At 45.1% G+C, this 19,609-nt stretch overlaps 1 protein-coding gene across 2 annotated transcripts in view; it reads right to left on the reverse strand.

The window, feature by feature from the left end:
* Positions 1–10,917: 10,917 nt before the first annotated feature.
* The window catches only part of crtc3 (CREB regulated transcription coactivator 3), a 127,337-nt gene continuing 118,645 nt past the window's right edge, over positions 10,918–19,609 (reverse strand). Inside the window, exons 15-16 of one of the 2 annotated variants that reach the window (XM_061887465.1) lie at positions 11,214–11,427; positions 10,918–11,129 (exon numbers count right to left, since the gene is read on the reverse strand). In XM_061887465.1, coding sequence (XP_061743449.1) covers positions 11,084–11,129; positions 11,214–11,427 — 260 coding nt within the window. In that variant the 3' untranslated portion in view covers positions 10,918–11,083. The remainder of the gene's footprint in view (positions 11,130–11,213; positions 11,428–19,609) is intronic. The other variant, XM_061887466.1, reaches the window with a different exon arrangement.

The following is a 19,609-nucleotide window of genomic DNA, read 5'->3' on the forward strand; positions in this document are numbered from 1 at the left end:
AGAAATCTTTATTTATAATTGAATAACTTGTTTTTTTCAACAAGTTTTTAGTTATTTGTATATCTTTTTTTCCAAATAGTTCAAGACTATTACAAATGAGCAATATTTTGCACTGTTATACAATTTAATAAATCAGAAACTGATGACATAGTGCTGTATTTTACTTTTTTTATCTCTTTTTTTCAATCAAAAATGCTTTGCTCTGATTAGGGGGTACTTGAATTAAAAAAATGTTCATCACTGAAAAAAGGTTGAGAACCACTTGTGTAGAGGTCTGTTCAGTCTATAATCACAGGAAGTAGGAATAAATTAAAAAAACACCATTCCAAAACAGTATAGCAATAATAATGTCCATCCTGGGCAAATGCTGTCTTTATTTTTAGTGTTTGGACTCTCCTCGCAGTTCTGCTGTTGGGAGCTTCTCAAATGACCAAATGTCACAAGCACAACCCAACAGCAAGTCTTCGCTGCTCTGCTTGATGAAGGCAGGCTTGATTGTGCTGCTGGCGACCTTTGTTTACATCCTCCTTCTCAGCTCAGAGGACTGCACCATGAGAACATTGGCTAGCAATAAACAAGTCACATTTACTGTAACTGTGCATATCTGCTAGATGTCAGCTTTGCACACATGCACACTCAGTATCAGTGGCTGCAGCTGTTGTTTGCATTGTTAGAACCAAAAGGTTCCTCAATCTACAATAATATTGACATAAAACTGCAAGTTTTTTTTTACAACGGCAGTGAGAAGTTTTCTCCGACTCATCGTCGGGATGAATGTCATATTATCCAGGAACTTTGTCATATCTAAGTAAGATTGGATAACTCAAATATGGGTGATATTTACTTATTTTCTGTCTGATAAGATAATTCTTCTCACTAAGTAGATTTTTTATGTAAAATTCTTTTTGTCAGAGTTATTTGTTGTCGAACCCAAAGATGCAGAGATGGAGGCAGGCATTGAATATGAAGACATGATTTAATATAAATAATAGAACAAGACAAGAACAAACAAAAACCACGCACGTGGGCGGAATAACAAACTAAGGGAGGTAGCACTGGGAGCTAGAAAAACAAAAAGGAACTTTAGCATGGAAGCTAGTGGATAACAAACAGAAAAACTGGAAATAGCTAATGCTCACAGAAACAGCTTACCGCTACGACGACGAGGACAAAATGTAGCACAACAGGTAGTAGCTGTAACAAAACGACATGCCACGATAGCAACGACAAGAGCGACATGTGGCAACGAGAATACAATGATCCAGCAACTGACACAAGACAAAGCAGGTATAAATAGGAGCGGGCTGATTGGCAACAGGTGTGGCCAGGTGCCAATCAGCCGCAGCTGAGGAAAAACACAGCACTCAGGGAACAAGACAGGATAAAATAAGAGCACTAGACAGAAACTAAAACAGGAGATACTAAACACAGAGGAAACAGACAAATGCAGAGGAAAAAACGAAAACATAGACAAACTGTCAAGGGAAAGCCTGACACTTTTACTTGTTTTAAGCGTTTTGGTGCTAAATGATCTCAGCAAGATATTACAGCTTTTTGCTGAGATTTGATGACCTATATTGAGTAAAACATGCTTCAAACTAGAACAGACCTGGGCAAATAAAGGCCCAGGGGCCACATGCGGCCCGTTAAGCTTTGCAATATAGACATTCCCAAACACTTTTTTTAGATCTTTAAGATGGGAAGTGTAGCTGCCATTATGATGTGCATGTCATGTCTTGGTGATCATGGTTAGTTTGGCTATGTTCTGTTTGGTTTTTGGATTTTGTCAGTTCCTGTTTTTTCACTCCCTCTTTTGTTTCCATGACAACCCATTAGTTTTCACCTGTCATGTTACGCACCTGATTCATTTGGACTCATGCACCTGTTGTTCATCACGTCACCACTTGTGAACGGTTTCTTGCCGCCATCGTGCGGGTTGCATGGACCATTGATGGAGGACATCGCTGAGCAGGTTTGACTCTCGTTTATTATTTCAATAAACGAATGTGTGTCCCAGTCAGTCGCGGGGATTTCCAGTGCTTCCTCCTCTGCTGCTCGTCTCGGCTGGCCTTTCGGTCGCCGGTGACTCCGTCTTGCTCGGGGGCTCATCGTTTGTCTGATCGTTCGTCTGGTCGTTCGTCTGGCTGTCTTTACTACAACTCTCTCCTACTCCTTCTGCCCCGATTGCTCCTCCTTCTCCCCTTTTATACAGCAGGAGGAGATGCACAAATTGAGAGCAAGTGTGTGTGTTACGCACCTGGTTGTGATCGCTGCAGCGTCACTCCAGGCCCGCCCTGCCTCTCTGTTCCGCTGCATACTCCGCCTCCTGGCCGCCATCTTGAGTAGGACCACGGTTTGCCCTACCCCGCTGTCGGTCCATCGGTTCCGTCTCTCCACACCACTATTTAAGCCTGTAGTTGCCAGGCAGGCAGCGTGGCGAGATCACGTTCATGCTCTGCACTCTTGACGGTCTGAGTACTCTGTTCAGGTCATAGTTCATGCTGCTCTTTTATTGCCACGTACATTTTTTTTTTGTTTATTCAAGCCACAGTTTAGTGAGTTTTTTAGTTCATGTTTTCATGTCCATAGTTTACGTTATAGTAATAGTTTTTGTTTTCTTAGCCAAGTTTTGTACCTCTGCTGTGAGCGCCTTTTGTTTTCACTTTTTTTTTTGAATAATTAAAAGATGTCATTACCTTCACGTCGTGTCCGGTTCAGTCGCTTTGCACCACGGGAAAACAAACCGTACCAAAGTCCACATCATGACAGTGCAGTGATGTTTTTAAATGTATGTAAGTCTTGAACTGTACAAAGTATTTCAATGGTTGGAATCTGCGCTTTTGCGCGATATTTTAGTGACTAGTGTTGTCCCGATACCAATTTTATTTCGATACTTTCCAGTATTTTCTAAATAAAGGGCACCAGAAAAAATTGCATTATTGGCTTTATTTTAACAAAAAAATCTTAGGGTGTAGCGGAACGGTACTTTTCATTGGCAGTATGGTACCAAATATGATTCATTAGTATCGCAGTACTATACTAATACTGGTATACCGTACAACCCTACTATTTACTATAGTAATGTAAGTCACAGCAGGACAAACGAGGCACTAAGCAGTGTGGGTGGGGAGCGTTTCCACAGAGTGTTTCCACAGTGGCCAGCCTGAAATGTGGGTGTCAGGGACAGACGTGGAGATTTGTACAAGAAAGTTCTAAAGCTTAGTGGTAAATCACATATATCAGATTGTAGGTGCTTTTTTGTTTTTACTCGTCACGTTCATATTTCTCTGTGTTTGTTGCATTTGGCTTGATTGTAAAATATGTCGAATGAGAGGGGGGGTGACGTTCACATTTTCTCAATATTCAGTGTTTTATCGGTCATAGAAAAATTTAAAATTCCATTCTGTTTTTAAGGCGGTCTGTCAAAAAGTTTTTTAGCATTCAATCAGACAATATTGTGAGACTTTGTATTAGTGTTCTTAAAAATAGGTATAGCGGCCCCCAGACACATTTTTTTCTCTAAATTCGGCCCCCCGAGTCAAAATAGCCCTGAACTACAAAATCAACAGTTGCAAAGTTGTGTCATCAACGCTCACAAGTATAAAACTACTTTTTTAAAGTAACAATTTCTTATTTCAAGCATGAAAAAAAAAATCATGATTTTGACACATTTATGTCTCATAATTAAAACAGATGAAAGCCGAATGAACTTTGGTGTTTTATTTTCAAAGAAACAAGAGAAAATAAGTACTGATATAGTAGTACAGTTGGCACAGTACAGTAAACTGACAGTTAATATTTAAACATTTAACATTTGACATTTCAAACAATTTTGAACAGAAATAGTTCATGCACATTCAGGCAAATTCCTCAAAATTACAATTAAAACATTTTTAGCCGGGGGCCGGGCTGTACTGTATATATTGCACTGAAAAGAGTACGCACTTGGCGCAATGATATCATGTTTATGATGGGAAAATGTATTTTTAGACAATATGATTTGCCTGAACGGCTAGGAGACCCCGAGAGTAACAAGCGATTGCCTTGGTGCCTTTCCATTAAGAAAAATAAATTAGTTTTTAGTATAAGATTGCTGCTTTCAAGAAATGTAATGCATATCATTATGTCAAGATAATGGCACTAGCATTTACTTCAATTAGGAATATTTTTCAACATATTGAGCAAAAAGGTCTCTTTTTTATCTACCAAGAAAAGTGCACTTGTTATTAGTTAGAATATACTTATTTTAAGGTATTTTGGGGTTCATTGAGGTTAGCAATTTTTACTTGTTTGGGAAAATCTTGGCAAGCCAAATGTTCTTGTTTTATTGGCAGATAATTTTCTTTAGTTCAAGTAAAATTCCCCTCATATTTTTTTATTGTTTTTGAACACTCACTTTTTCTAGTGCATATTTACACTAATTCAGCTAAGTCGCTGTCTCATGGGTCAAATCACTCAAGATGTCGGACAGGAAGAAGCCTTAACAAGATGTGATGATGTGTAACTGCACGATTTCCATGTACAATACTGTATGTCTGGAACTGTTTCTTCATGTGTAAATGTACACCTAAAATGTACAGCGAGAAGCACATTATAGGCAGTGGGTGGGTCAATGTTTATTTTGTTTTGTTTCCCAAATTCTTGTTAAGTAGCTGCTGCAAATAGTAAAATGCATTGTCCTGCAAGAAAAAAAGTTTAATTCAGGTGCGTCAAAGATGTCCACTCTTGGTCATTTGGTACATTACACACATATATATATATATATATATATATATATATATATATATATATATATATATATATATATATATATATATATATATATATATATATATATATATATATGTATCAATCAATCAATGTTTACTTATATAGCCCTAAATCAATAGTGTCTCAAAGGGCTGCTCAAACCACAACACAAACCACTACGACATCCTCGGTAGGCCCACATAAGGGCAAGGAAAACTCACACCCAGTGGGACGTCGGTGACAATGATGACTATGAGAACCTTGTAGAGGACCACATATGTGGGCCCCCCCCCTTTAGAGGACCGAAAGCAATGGATGTCGAGCGGGTCTAACATGATACTGTGAAAGTTCAATCCATAGTGGATCCAACACAGCTTTGAGAGTCCAGTCCAAAGCGGATCCAATACAGTAGCGAGAGTCCCGTCCACAGCGGAGCCAGCAGGAAACCATCCCAAGCGGAGGCGGATCAGCAGCGCAGAGATGTCCCCAGCCGATAAACAGGCGAGCGGGCCATCCTGGGTCCCGACTCTGGACAAACGGTCCATCCTGGATCCCGATTATGGACAGCCAGTACTTCATCCATGGCCATCGGACAGGATCCCCTCCACAAGGGAGAGTGGGACATAGGAGGAAAAGAAAAGAAACGGCAGATCAACTGGTCTAAAAGGGAGTCTATTTAAAGGCTAGAGTATACAGATGAGTTTTAAGGTGAGACTTAAATGCTTCTACTGAGGTGGCATCTCAAACTTTTACCGGGAGAGCATTCCAGAGTACTGGAGCCCGAACGGAAAACGCTCTATAGCCCAAATAACTTTTTTTGGGCTTTGGGAATCACTAATAAGCCGGAGTCCTTTGAACGCAGATTTCTTGCCGGGACATATGGTACAATACAATTGGCAAGACAGACCGGAGCTAGACCGTGTAGTATTTTATACGTAAGTAGTAAAACCTTAAAGTCACATCTTAAGTGCACAGGAAGCCAGTGCAGGTGAGCCAGTACAGGCGTAATGTGATCAAACTTTCTTGTTCTTGTCAAAAGTCTAGCAGCCGCATTTTGTACCAACTGTAATCTTTTAATGCTAGACATGGGGAGACCCGAAAATAATACGTTACAGTAATCGATTTGGTTTGGTGCTAGCGGGGTGTATAATATAGCCAAGAGTCATAGATGCATGGCATTCTGGGTAAGTGTTATGTTGCATTTATAATGTGTTACAGAGCCGATGTTCTCCCGAAATGTTTTTGTTATTCTTGTTTGGTGTGGGTTCACAGAGTGTGGCGCATATTAGTAAGAGTGTTAAAGTTATTTTATGTCACAACCATCAGTGTGATCCGTATGGCTGTGGAACAAGACCCCTGGTTTACACATAGTAAAAGCAAAATAAAACTCCTACGCCATTTTGAAAATGACGACAGGGAAAGCGTCACTCGTGACGTCACGAATTTGCCCCGGCGGTAAAAGTAGGCATGCGCTAACAAATTTGGGGAGCGAGTTTGACTCGGCAGTAGTTCAAGGCAGGTGCATATTACATGCCCGCCGGCTAATCAAGGAAATACGGTATACATATATATATATATATATATATATATATATATATACATATATATATATATATTGTGGTACCCAGATCGTCACCAAGACACAGGATTGGTTTTGCAGCAAGCCAAAAAGGGTATTTATTATACAAGTCTTTTTTTAGGAAGGGCGGGGTGTGGAAGAATCAAACTTAAAGTGACCAAACATAAATATCTCCCGTCCGGGGCTCTCAGTCCTTCACACAGCACATGTCTTTAAAGGTCAGAGGCAATTGCCTATAAAACAAAAGAGACACAACATAAGTAAAACATTTCACTCGTATTGTCCATAGTGGTGAAATAGTGGATACCTCAACTTACTGGCTAATACACCTGCCTTGACACTGTGGAGAGCCAGACCTGAGTGAGGCAGAGTTAAGAAAGGTTTGTAGCTGGGTCCCACCTGGCCGCACAGCTGGTAGCACTTCAGGCTGATTGAGAAGGTACAGGGGTATGTACCGCCCCTCGATGATGCTGCCAAGGCTGGGGCATTGTCCTCTGGGTTCGACTCTGCCTCCATTCCCTGGCTCTTCCCCTGTGAGGTGCTTACCTGTCAGGCAGTCCTTGAGTGAGACACCACATACCACCCCCCCCCCCCCCCCCCCCCCCCCCCCCCCTTAGCTCGCCGGTCAGCTGGGGAGCTTCTTTGTCCTCTATATAGAGCCGGGACATGGCGTCTGCATGTGGGATCACCTTCCCAGGCCGATATTCCACTGTGAAATTATAATTTTGTAGCTCTAGGAACCAGCGTGTGACGCGATCGTTTCGGTCCTTATTTGTGGACATCCACTTCAAGGGGGCGTGGTCTGTCACCAAGGTGAAGTTCCTACCCCATAGGTAGTAGCGGAGGTGGTGTATGGCCCACTTTACTGCTAAGCACTCTTTTTCTACTGTGGCATAATTTCGTTCATGGCTCTGGAGCTACGTACTAATCAATGTCACCGGGTGCTCTTCTCCGTCTACGAGCTGGTCGAGTATGGCTCCAATGCCCGTGCCTGAGGTGTCGGTGTGGAGGATGAATGCCTGGCTGAAGTCAGGGGCTTTCAACACAAGTTCTTAACACAGGGCTTTCTTCAACATCTGGAAGGTGTCCAGATGACATGATAGGGCAGCTTGTTCCTCGTCCGTTCAAACAGCGGTGTTGCATTCGTGGAGAAATTTTTAATCAATTTTTGATAATATGACACCAGGCCAATGAATGATTTCCCTTGCTTTAGCGTCAAGGGGCGGGGCCATTCTCTGATGCGCTCCACTTTGCGGGCCTGGGGTTTCACGCAGCCTCTTCCTATTGTGAAGCCGAGATAATCCGTCTCCGTCAGACCCACTCGGCACTTCTTAGCGTTGACCGTCAGCCTGGCAGGCCTAAGGGCTCCTAGGACTGCGTCGAGATGATGGAGATGGAGAGACCAGCTGGTGCTATGGATCACAATGTTGTCCAGGTAGAAGGCTGCGTATTCTTGGTGGGGCCGTAGAATTCTGTCCATCATCCTTTGGAATGTTGCGGGGCCCCATGGATGCCGAACGGCAAGACGGTATATTGGACTAGCCCCTCAAGTGTGGAGAAGGCCGTTTTAGGTTTCTCCCTTTTCGTCAATGGCACCTGCCAGTAGCCTTTGGTCAGGTCCAGGGTGCTGACGAACCGAGCGGGGCCAAGCCGCTTTATCAGCTCATCTACTTAGAGCATGGGAACAGCATCACACAGTCATATCTCATTTAATTTGCGAAAGTTCTTACAAAATCTCAGGGACCCTTCTAGTTTTGGAACATTAACAATCGGGCTGGACCATGGACTATGGGATTTCTCTATTACTCCAAGTCTTAACATTTTCTTTACCTCTTCTTCTAAAGCCGTCCGCTGGGCTTCTGGCATTCGGTAGGGCCTTTGTCATCACTTTTCCGTGTTGGGTCTCAATGTCTTGTTTGATCGCCTGGGTCCTTCCTGGCAGTTCCGAGAGGCGGTCCTGGTTCTGTCCCAGAAGTTCCTTCACCTCCTGCTTTTGTGACGAGGAGTAGTCCTTTCCTATAGGTAATGGGAGAGTCGTCTGGGGAGAGTGTGCAGTTAAAACCGCAGCAGATGGCAACGGCTCCGCCGCATGCCATTTTTTTAGAATATTTACATGGAAAAATTGGTGGCCTTTCCGTCGTCCTGGCTGGTTTACCTTGTAGTTGACGGGCCCCATTCTCTCAATTACCTCGTAAGGCCCTGCCATCTGGCCAAAAAACTTGCATTCGCTGGACGGAACTAATACCAGCACTTTTTCCCCAACCTGGAACTCTCAGTGTGACACCTCTGTTATATGTTCTTGCCTGTTCTCTTTGGGCTTTTTCCATATGTTCTCTTACCATTGGCCGGATTTTGCGAGCCCAGGCTTGTAGTTGGGCGACATGGTCGATCACACTGCGGTATGGCGAGGGTTGGTTCTCCCAGGTCTCTTTCGCAATATCCAGCACACCTCGGGGACGTTGGCCATAAACTAGCTCAAAGGGGGAGAAGCCAGTGGACGCCTGGGGCACCTTTCTGATGGCAAAAAGGACATATAGAATGAGGTGATCCCAGTCTTTCCCGTCTTCGTTGGCTACTTTTTTAAGGATCTTTTTCAGAGTATAGTTGAAACGTTCCACCAGGCCATCTGTCTGAGGGTGATATGCAGAGGTTCGTATGTGTTTTACTTTCAGCCATTTGTACAGCATGGTTAGTACTTGCGACATAAAACATGAGGCCTGGTCCGTTAAAATATCATCTGCGATCCCCACTCGGCTAACCATCATAAACAGTTTGTGTGCTATTGCTTTGGCTGAGGCTGTGCGTAATGGTACAGCCTCAGGATATCGGGTGGCATAGTCTACTATTACCAGTATGTAGCAAGGGGTTTCGATACGTGGGTCTTGGGGCAGTCTTTTGGCATTCAGAAGTCTTCTATGGCTCGTTTCACACCGGGCCAATAGAAGCGGGTTATTACGCAGTCATATGTCTTTTGTACACCAAGGTGAGCTCCCAGCTAATGAGTGTGTGCAAGATAAAGCACTCGGGAGATACTAGACTTAGGCACCAGCAGTTGCTTGAGTATGTCCCCGCCCTTAGTTAACACCCCTCTATAGAGAAGGCCCTTTTTAATTAAAAAAATTCACATTTTTGTCCGTCAATTTCCACAACTTGCTGGCGGGCCTGGCTGAGGTTCTGGTCATTCCACCGGGCAGTGGCAAACTCGCCTGTTTTAGGGTTGCTGCTCTCTTCTGGCACAGGGAACTCCACAAAGGTGTCCCCTTCCTCTTTTGCCTTCGCCTTTCTGCTCTCCCGTCGCTCTCTTCAGCTAAGCTTTCACTCAGTGGGGCCTCTGATAAGGGCCTAAACGCGGGGCAGGCCGCAAGCGGTCTCATACTATTTTGTCCATTGTAGTGGCGGCGAAGGAACGGCACCTGGAATGAAACTCGGGGTCCAGTAACGGCCAAAGAGTACACAGTCGGACCCAATAAGCAGTGGAACAGGCAGGTTTAGTACCACTCCGGCTGGTACCAGTGCCTCACCTCAGGGTGTCTGAATGCGTACGTGGCTCACCGGATACTGGCGGACATCTCCATGTACGCACGTCACTGGAACGGTGTCTTTGCTGAGGGGTCCGGCCAAGTCAGCGTGTACCAAGGTCACAGCGCTCCCACTGTCCAGCAATGCATGTGCATAGGTCCCCCAATCTTTACTGGAAGGCTGGCATGTTGTCCTCGTCCACTCCCCGTGTGGAGGCATGGTTTGCCTGCATCTGAGCTGGGGGCTGTGGCCATGGAGACATCACGGTCGCGTTCCGGGCAAGCCCAAGACATGTGGTCCGGGTGTCCACACACGTAACATTTCCGCTGTGCGGGACGACTGGGCCTCTCCGGGGCAGCCCCAAGGTCGGGGTAAGGACAGCGCTGGCGGTGGCGCTTTTCGGCGGTCGCGGCCGAGCCTCTCTTCCCCGGTGGATCTCAGCATTTCCATGCTCACTTGGTGGTTCTCTAATGAGGCCACCAACTGCTCCACGGTTGGAGGGCTCACTTGTGCGGCATATTTTCGGGCATCAGACGGCAAGGCTCGGATACAGCGGTCTATCACTAGTCGGTCTATGGAGGGGAGGTTGCCTTCGCTCGTTAGCCAGCTGTGTGTTATGCGGAGCAGTGCGGCTACCTGCTGACGTGGAGGCTGGGTGGGCTGGAAGGTCTAGTTGTGATATCGTTGGGCCCTGGCAGGCAGACTGCACCCTTGGCTGGCGAGAATGGCTTTCTTTAGTCTCGTGAAGTCTCCAGCATCCGCCAATGGCAGGTTGCTGCACACATGTTGGGCTTCTCCAGTGAGGAAAGGTGCCAGTATGGATCCCCATTCTTATACCGGCCACTTCTCCCGGGCCTTAGTGCGCTCGAACAACTCCAAGTAGGCTTTCATATTACCCTCTCCCGATAATTTAGTTAGGACTTCAGCGGGTGCCCGTGTAATAGCCACAACTTTAGCAATTTTTTTTACTGACTCTTGTACTGCACCTTGAAGTTCAGCTTGGCTTTTTAACAAGGCACTTAGGGCTTCTGTGTGTGACATCATCAGAAGTTGACGTGAATCAGTGCACCCGAATTCTCCACCATATGTGGTACTCAGATTCTCACCAAGACACAGGATTGGTTTTGCAGCAAGCCAAAATGGGTATTTATTATACAAGTTTTTTTTTAGGAAGGGCGGGGTGTGGAAGAATCAAACTTAAAGTGACCAAACATAAATATCTCCCGTCCGGGGCTCTCAATCCTTCACACAGCACACGTCTTTAAAGGTCAGAGGCAATTGCCTATAAAACAAAAGAGACACAACATAAGTAAAACATTTCACTCGTATTGTCCATAGTGGTGAAATAGTGGATGTCTCAACTTACCGCCTGATACACCTGCCTTGACACTGTGGAGAGCCAGACCTGAATGAGGCAGAGTTAAGAAAGGTTTGTAGCTGGGTCCCACCTGGCCGCACAGCTGGTAGCACTTCAGGCTGATTGAGAAGGTACAGGGGTATGTACCGCCCCTCGATGATGCGGCCAAGGCTGGGGCGTTGTCCTCTGGGTTCGACTCTGCCTCCATTCCCTGGCTCCTCCCCTGTCAGGCAGTGCCTGAGTGAGCCACCACTATATATATATATATATATATATATATATATATATATATATATATATATATATATATATATATATATATACATATATATACATATATCACCCTTGCTCCTGATGGGTGCTGGTTAGCGCCTTGCATGGCAGCTCCCTCTATCAGTGTGTGAATGTGTGGAAGTAGTGTCAAAGCGCTTTGAGTACCTTGAAGGTAGAAAAGCGCTATACAAGTACAACCCATTTATCATATGATTGTAGCTGAGATAGGCGCCAGCGCCCCCCGCGACCCCGAACGGGAATAAGCGGCAGAAAATGGATGGATGGATATATATATATATATATATATATATATATATATATATATATATATATATATATATATATATATATATACTTTTGTCTCTGAGTACTACCTCAGAAAACACTTGGCTCTCATGTATTATAACCATAATGACCAACATTAGGATATGGTATCGTAGTCCATCCAAGTATTCATAAAAATCAAGGCAGAGGTTTTACTTAGCAAGTATACTGTAACATTACACACAGTTTGAACAGTAGCATTGTGTTTGAATATAAGAAAATAAAACCCTTACATACAATATTTAATGAAGTGATTATTTGGCGGACCACAATAGAGCCCGAGTACCACTAGTGGTACCCAAACCAAAGTTTGAAAATCCCTGGTCTACATCATAACACAACTGTAGATGACAATGAAGACAACAAACACTTTGGCATTTTCTACTTCATACAACTGCAATCCATCACAGGTGCTCCTTTTTGGAAAAGTTGCAGTTACTGTAAAACATTTTGGCTAAATGCCAAACTGGGCCAGATTTCCACCAGCTGGCACACACACACACACACACACACACACACACACACACACACACACACACACACACACACACACGCAGACGCACTCACATACTGGTCATCATTTGGAACGGGGACCAAGTTTTTGATCATCACTTGTGGGGACAATGGAAAACATATATTAGTTTTAACTAAGGATGGATACCATTTAGCCCACCTGTAAAATTAAGGCCCGCGGGCCACATGCGGCCCGTAGAGTTTTTCAAACTGGTCCGCTGGACATTCCCAAATATTTTTTTTAGATCTTTAAGATGGAAAGTGTAGCTGCCATTATGATGTGCACTCATGTTTTCTAATGACCGGAAGTCTTCAACTATACAAAGTATTTCAATGGTTGGAATCTGTACTTATATATCATATACTTGTTACTATGGTAATCTAATTAGTACTACCACCTGAACGCCTCCCTAAGGGAGGTGTTTCGGCCACGGGGAAGACCCAGGACACGTTGGGAAGACTATGTCTCCCGGCTGGCCTGGGAACGCCTTGGGATCCCCCGTGACCTCACCTCGGATAAGTAAAATGGATGGATGGATGAATAGTAATCTAATTAGTTACTATGGTCATCTAATTAGTTACTATGGTAATCTACGTCACGGCAGCTTAGACGAGGCGCCAAGCAGTGTGGGCGAGGAGCGTTTCCACAGACGCGGAAGGAGGTTTTCACAACAATGTTCTAAAGCTTAGTGATGTATCAGATATATCAGATTGCAGGTGGGTTTATTTTGTACCCTTTACGTTCATTTTTCACTGTTTTTTGCATTTTTGTTGCCTTTCACTTGATTGTAAAATATGTCAATCGAAAGGGGGTGTGACGTTCATATTTTGTCAATATTCAGTGTTTTATCGTTCATAGAAAAAATATAAAATACCATTTTGTTTTTTAAGGCAGTCGGTCATAACAATTTTTAGCATTCAATCAGACATTATTGTGAGGTTTTGTATTAGTGTCCCTAAAAATAGATGCAGAGGCCCCCAGACAATTTTTTTCTGTAAATGTGGCCCCCGAGTCAAAATAATTACCTAAGCCTTCCATACAGAATCACATTACTATTAATGCCATGATAACAAATGTTTGACTTTTCAAGAAAATTCATTTTCTCCTGTACCAATATTTGAGTTTGCATGTTCTCCCCCGTGACTGCGTGGGTTTCCTCCCACCTCCAAAGTCATGCACCTGGGGATAGGTTGATTGCCAACACTAATTTGGCCCTAGTGTGTAAATGTGAGTGTGAATGTTGTCTGTCTATCGGTGTTGGCCCTGTGATGAGATGGCGACTTGTCCAGGGTATACACCGCCTTCCGCTCAATTGCAGCTGAGATGGGCACCAGGTCCCCCGTGACCCCAAAAATACAAGCGGTAGGAAATGGATGGATGGACCAATATTTGAAACACGTAAAGAAAGTAACCCAAATTTCCCTGTGGTGGGATCAAAAAGGATGATCTTATCTTACCTTAAACCACAGAAATAAAATCCAAACTTATTTTAACTTTTAATTTTACTTTTTATTTTTACTTTTTATTTTTAACAACATTGCTTCTTTTGTAGGCTATAATGCGGTTAAACACATAGAACTTTAATGCTTGCCATTCCCGGTTTTGGAGAGTTTCCGGTTTGGCCCTCAATTATTTTAAACAGTCACTCTTTGCTGGTAAAATACAAGAAGGGGTGAATCCCTTCATGTGCTCCTCGACAGCCTTCACCTCTTTCTCTTCCCAGGGTCTTCTTTTCTGGGCAGCTTTAACTGCAAGTGACCGTACAAAATATATGTATGAAAATAAAATAAATAAAAGAAGATTAAGAAATGAAGTTATACATTTGTTTCCTATGTTGTCTCTAACCTACAGAGAATAATGCATACATATGCATTTGCATTATTTGTGAAAAAACAAAGGCTGATAAAACTTGACTAAAAAAAACATATACCAGGGGTGTCCAAAGTGTGGCCCGGGGGCCATTTGCGGCCCACAGGTCATTTTTTAACGGCCCCACAACATATTCTAGAAAAACGATAAAAACAAACAAACAAACAAAAACGTAGTATAAAAGAGCAAACAGGTGAAATGTAACACTAAATTGTTGCAATGTTTAATCTATTATTACAAAGCTGCCATGCAGGCTGTTCCTTTAAAAAAATAATAAAGAATCAAAATCAACATCATTATGAATTATTGACCTATTCAAAGCTCCAATTATGTCACATTAAATATTCCACTTGGAGATATTCTTTGGGGAATATGTTGCATAATTTGTGTTTGCCATATAAAATAATTTGCTGTTTTTTTTAAAAGAAGGGCCTAAAACGAACAAACAAAAAACATGAATAACAATCAAACTTATAATTTAAATGATAGATCTGAAACCGGTCTCGGGATTATTGTGCTAAAAGTAAACATAAAAAAAACATATAATTTATTTTTTATCACTTTAATGAGTGGAACCCTTTTGGATCCCCAATAATTTTAGTGTGATTTTTTTTTTGGTATGTGTCATCGCTCAAAAAATGTCAATGTTGTTATGAGGTTATTGACCTTTTTAAGGCTCCAATTATTTTACACTTTCAAACATTCCACTTTTAAATTTACTTGGGGAAAAATATTGGACATTAGGGGATTTTTTCCATAAAAAACCTGAGTTGTTTTTTTTCCATGTTTAAAACGTTTTTTTGACAGGTAGACCTAATGTTGTTTGAGAGATTTAAACTTTGAATAATAATAATAATAATAATAATATTAATAATAATAATAATAAATAACGATAGTTTTTTTTTACCCAAACCCTTTTGCTTTACCGGGATCAAGCCTGATTGGAGACCTAAATGTAGACTTTTTTATACATTTATTGTATTGGTTTTTAAATAAAAAAATATCAAAATGGACCCCGCTCGCTTTGATTTTTCAGTGTGTGGCCCTCAGTGGAAAAAGTTTGGACACCCCTGATGTATACAGTTTACCTTTGGAAGAATGTCTCACTGCACAATCTCCTGAGGATTCCTTCTCTTCTTTTGAAAGTTGTGCCAGTCTCTTGGGGGGTGGGATTGCTTCCTCCTCAGTGGTTGGAAAGGCGCCTTGTTCTGTTGGTTCAATGCATCCATCCATCCATCCATCTTCTTCCACTTATCCGAGGTTGGGTCGCGGGGGCAGCAGCCTCAGCAGGGAAGCCCAGACTTTCCTCTTCACAGCCACTTCGTCCAGCTCTTCCCAGGGGATGCCGAGGCGTTCCCAGGCCAGCCAGGAGTTATAGTCTTCCCAATGTTTCCTGGGTCTTCCCCGTGGCCTTCTACCGGTTGGACGTGCCCTAAACACCTCCCTAGGGAGGCGTTCGGGTGGCATCCTGACCAGATGCCCGAACCACTTCATCTGGCTTCTCTCCATGTGGAGGAGCAGCGGCTTTACTTTGAGTCCCTCCCGGATGGCAGAGCTTCTCACCCTATCTCTAAGGGAGAGCCTAGCCACACGGCGGAGGAAACTCCTTTTGGCCGCTTGTACTCGTGATCTTATCCTTTCGGTCATGACCCAAAGGTCATGACCATAGGTGAGGATGGGAACGTAGATCGACCGGTAAATTGAGAGCTTTGCCTTCCGCCTCAGCTCTTTCTTCACCACAACGGATCGGTACAACGTCTGCATTGCTGAAGACGCCACACCGACCCGCCTGTCGATCTCACGATCCACTCTTCCCTCATTCGTGAACAAGACTCCTAGGTACTTGAACTCCTCCACTTGGGGAAGGGTCTCCTCCCCAACCCGGAGATGGCCGAGAACCATGGACTCGGACTTGGAGGTGCTGATTCTCATTTGGGTCGTTTCACACGCGGCTGCAAACCGATCCAGTGAGAGCTGAAGATCCCGGCCAGATGAAGCCATCAGGACCACATCATCTGCAAAAAGCAGAGACCTAATCCCGCGGCCACCAAACCGGAACCCCATAAACGCCTTGACTGCGCCTAGAAATTCTGCCCATAAAAGTTATGAACAGAATCGATGACAAAGGACAGCCTTGGCGGAGTCCAACCATCACTGGAAAAGTGTTCGACTTACTGCCGGCAATGCGGACCAGGCTCTGGCACGGATCGTACAGGGAGCGGACTGCCACAATAAGACCCCATACTTTCAGGGCACTCCCCACAGGACATCCCGAGGGACACGGTGGAATGCCTTCTCCAAGTCCACAAAGCACATGTAGACTGGTTGGGCAAACTCCCATGCACCCTCAAAAACCCTGCCGAGAGTATAGAACTGGTCCACAGTACCACAACCAGGAAGAAAATCACACTGTTCCTCTTGAATCCGAGGTTCGACTATCCGGCGCAGCCTCTTCTCCAGTACACCTGAATAAACCTTACCGGCAAGGCTGAGGAGTGTGATCCCACGATAGTTGGAACACACCCTCCGGGTCCCCCTTCTTAAAGAGAGGGACCACCACCCCGGTCTGCCAATCTAGAGGTACCGCCCCCAATGTCCACGCGATGCTGCAGAGTCTTGTCAACCAAGACAGCCCCACAGCATCTAGAGCCTTAAGTAACTCTGGGCGGGTCTCATCCACTCCTGGGGCCTTGCCACCGAGGAGCATTTTAACTACCTCAGCGACCTCAGCCCCAGAAATAGGAGAGCCCACCACAGATTCCCCAGGCACTGCTTCCTCATAGGAAGACGTGTTGCTGGGATTGAGGAAGAAGTATTCCTTCCACCTATCCACAACATCCACAGTCGAGGTCAGCAGAACACCATCCGCACCATACACGGTGTTGATAGTGCACTGCTTCCCCTTCCTGAGGGGGCGGGTGGTGGTCCAGAATCACTTTGAAGCCGTCCGGAAGTCGTTTTCCATAGCTTCCCCGAACTCCTCCCATGTCCGAGTTTTTGCCTCAGCGACCGCTGAAGCCGCACACCGCTTGGCCTGTCGGTACCTGTCCACTGCCTCCGGAGTCATATGAGCCAAAAGAACCCGATAGGACTCCTTCTTCAGCTTGACTGCATCCCTCACCGCTGGTGTCCACCAACGGGTTTTAGGATTACCGCCCCGACAGGCACCAACTACCTTGCGGCCACAGCTCCAATCAGCCGCCTCGACCATTGAGGTGCGGAATATGGTCCACTCGGACTCAATGTCCAGGACCTCCCTCGTGACATGTTCAAATTTCTTCCGGAGGTGGGAATTGAAACTTTCTCTGACAGGAAACTGCCAGACGTTCCCAGCAGACCGTCAAGATGCGTTTTGGCCTGCCAGGTCTGTCTGGCACCCCCCCCCACCACCATCGCAGTCAACTCACCACCAGGTGATGATCGGTAGAAAGCTCCGCCCCTCTCTTCACCCGATTGTCCAAAACATGAGGCCGCAAATCCGATGACACAACTACAAAGTCGATCATGGAACTGCGGCCTAGGGTGTCCTGGTGCCCTTATGTTTGAAAGTGGTGTTTGTTATGGACAAACTGTGACGAGCACAAAAGTCCAATAACAAAACACCACTCGGGTTCGGATCCGGGCGGCCATTCCTCCCAATCCCGGCTCTCCAGGTTTCACTGTCGTTGCCAACATGAGCGTTGAAGTCCCCCAGTAGGACAAGGGAATCACCCGCGGGAGCACTTTCCAGTACTCCCTCGAGTGTTCCCAAAAAGGGTGGGTACTCTGAACTGCTGTTTGGTGCGTAAGCACAAACAACAGTCAGGACCTCTCCCCCCCACCCGAAGGCAGAGGGAGGCTACCCTTTTGTCCACCGGGTTGAATTCCAACGTGCAGGCTTTGAGCCGGGGGGCGACAAGAATTGCCACCCCAGCCCGTTGCCTCTCACTGCCGCCAACGCCAGAGTGGAAGAGGGTCCAGTCCCCCTGAGAGAAGTGGTTCCAGAGCCCCTGCTGTGCCTCGAAGTGAGTCCGACTATATCCAGCCGGAACTTCTCCACTTCGCGCACTAGCTCAGGCTCCTTTCCCCCCCAGTGAGATGACATTCTACGTCCCAAGAGCTAGCTTCTGTAGCCGAGGATCGGACCGCCAAGTGCCCTGCCTTCGGCTGACGCCCAGCTCACATCGCACCCGACCTCTATGGCCCCTGCTATGGGTGGTGAGGCCATTGGAGGGGTGACCCACGTTGTCTTCGGGCCTGGCTCCAGAGGGGGGCCCCTGTGACCCGCGTCCGGGCGAGGGAAATCCGAGTCCATGATTTGTCTTCTTCATAAAGGTCTTTGAGCTGCTCTTTGTCTTATCCCTCACCTAGGACCTGTTTGCCTTGGAAGACCCTACCAGGGGGCATAAAGCCCCCAGACAAAATAGCTCCGAGGATCATTGGTACACGCAAACTCCTCTACCACGATAATGTGGTAGCTCAGAGAGGAGTGGTTCAATGTAATAAACATTCATTGTCATGCTTACCATAGGCCACTTTTAATAAACTACAGAAATTAGTATTGACATTACATACCCATCCATCCATTTTCTACCACTTACCCCCTTTTGGGGTAGCGGGGGCGCTGGTGCCTATCTCAGCAACAATCTGGCGGAAGGCAGGGTACACCCTGGACAAGTCGCCACCTCATCGCAGGGCCAACACAGATAGACAGACAACATTCACACTCACATTCACACACTAGGGCCAATTTAGTGTTGCCAATCAACCTATCCCCAGGTGCATGTCTTTGGAAGTGGGAGGAAGCCGAAGTACCCGGAGGGAACCCACGCAGTCACGGGGAGAACATGCAAACTCCACACAGAAAGATCCCCAGCCCAGGATTGAACCCAGGACCTTCATTTTGTGAGGCAGACGCACTATCCCCTCATACCATTATCAGGAAATGAATAGTTTTCGTCCTCTCTGGTATGTTCTTCCTCTTCAGTTTCCACAACACTTTCTGTGGGAGACATACACCCTGTACCATGTTAAGCTTATAACTAAAGTTCACACCAAACAAAAGGATGGAAAAAAATTACTTAATTTTAACTAAAAAAGCTACAGACAAAAAGCGCTCACAGCGGAGGCACAACTTGTGGACTGACTGCAACACTCTGACTGATGATTGTGATTATCTTTTCAAGTGCCTCTCTCCCCACATATACAGTACATGCAGGATGTACAGTCTGGTATATACACTACATGTGTGGTGTTTAGGGAACATGTGCACTGCATTTCGTGCAGGAGTGCTGGCATATTTCCAAGAGGCCACACGGACATCTGGCAGCACAAACATTGACGCAAACCCTCCTGCAGTACTACTATTACATTATCAACCAGAGATAGTATTTATGGCCTTTTGAAGGCAACCATTATTTTTAAAGAGCCGTTCACAAGACTAGCT

The sequence above is a fragment of the Nerophis ophidion genome, linkage group LG25, assembly GCF_033978795.1.
Source record: "Nerophis ophidion isolate RoL-2023_Sa linkage group LG25, RoL_Noph_v1.0, whole genome shotgun sequence".
In the NCBI taxonomy this organism is placed as follows: domain Eukaryota; kingdom Metazoa; phylum Chordata; class Actinopteri; order Syngnathiformes; family Syngnathidae; genus Nerophis; species Nerophis ophidion.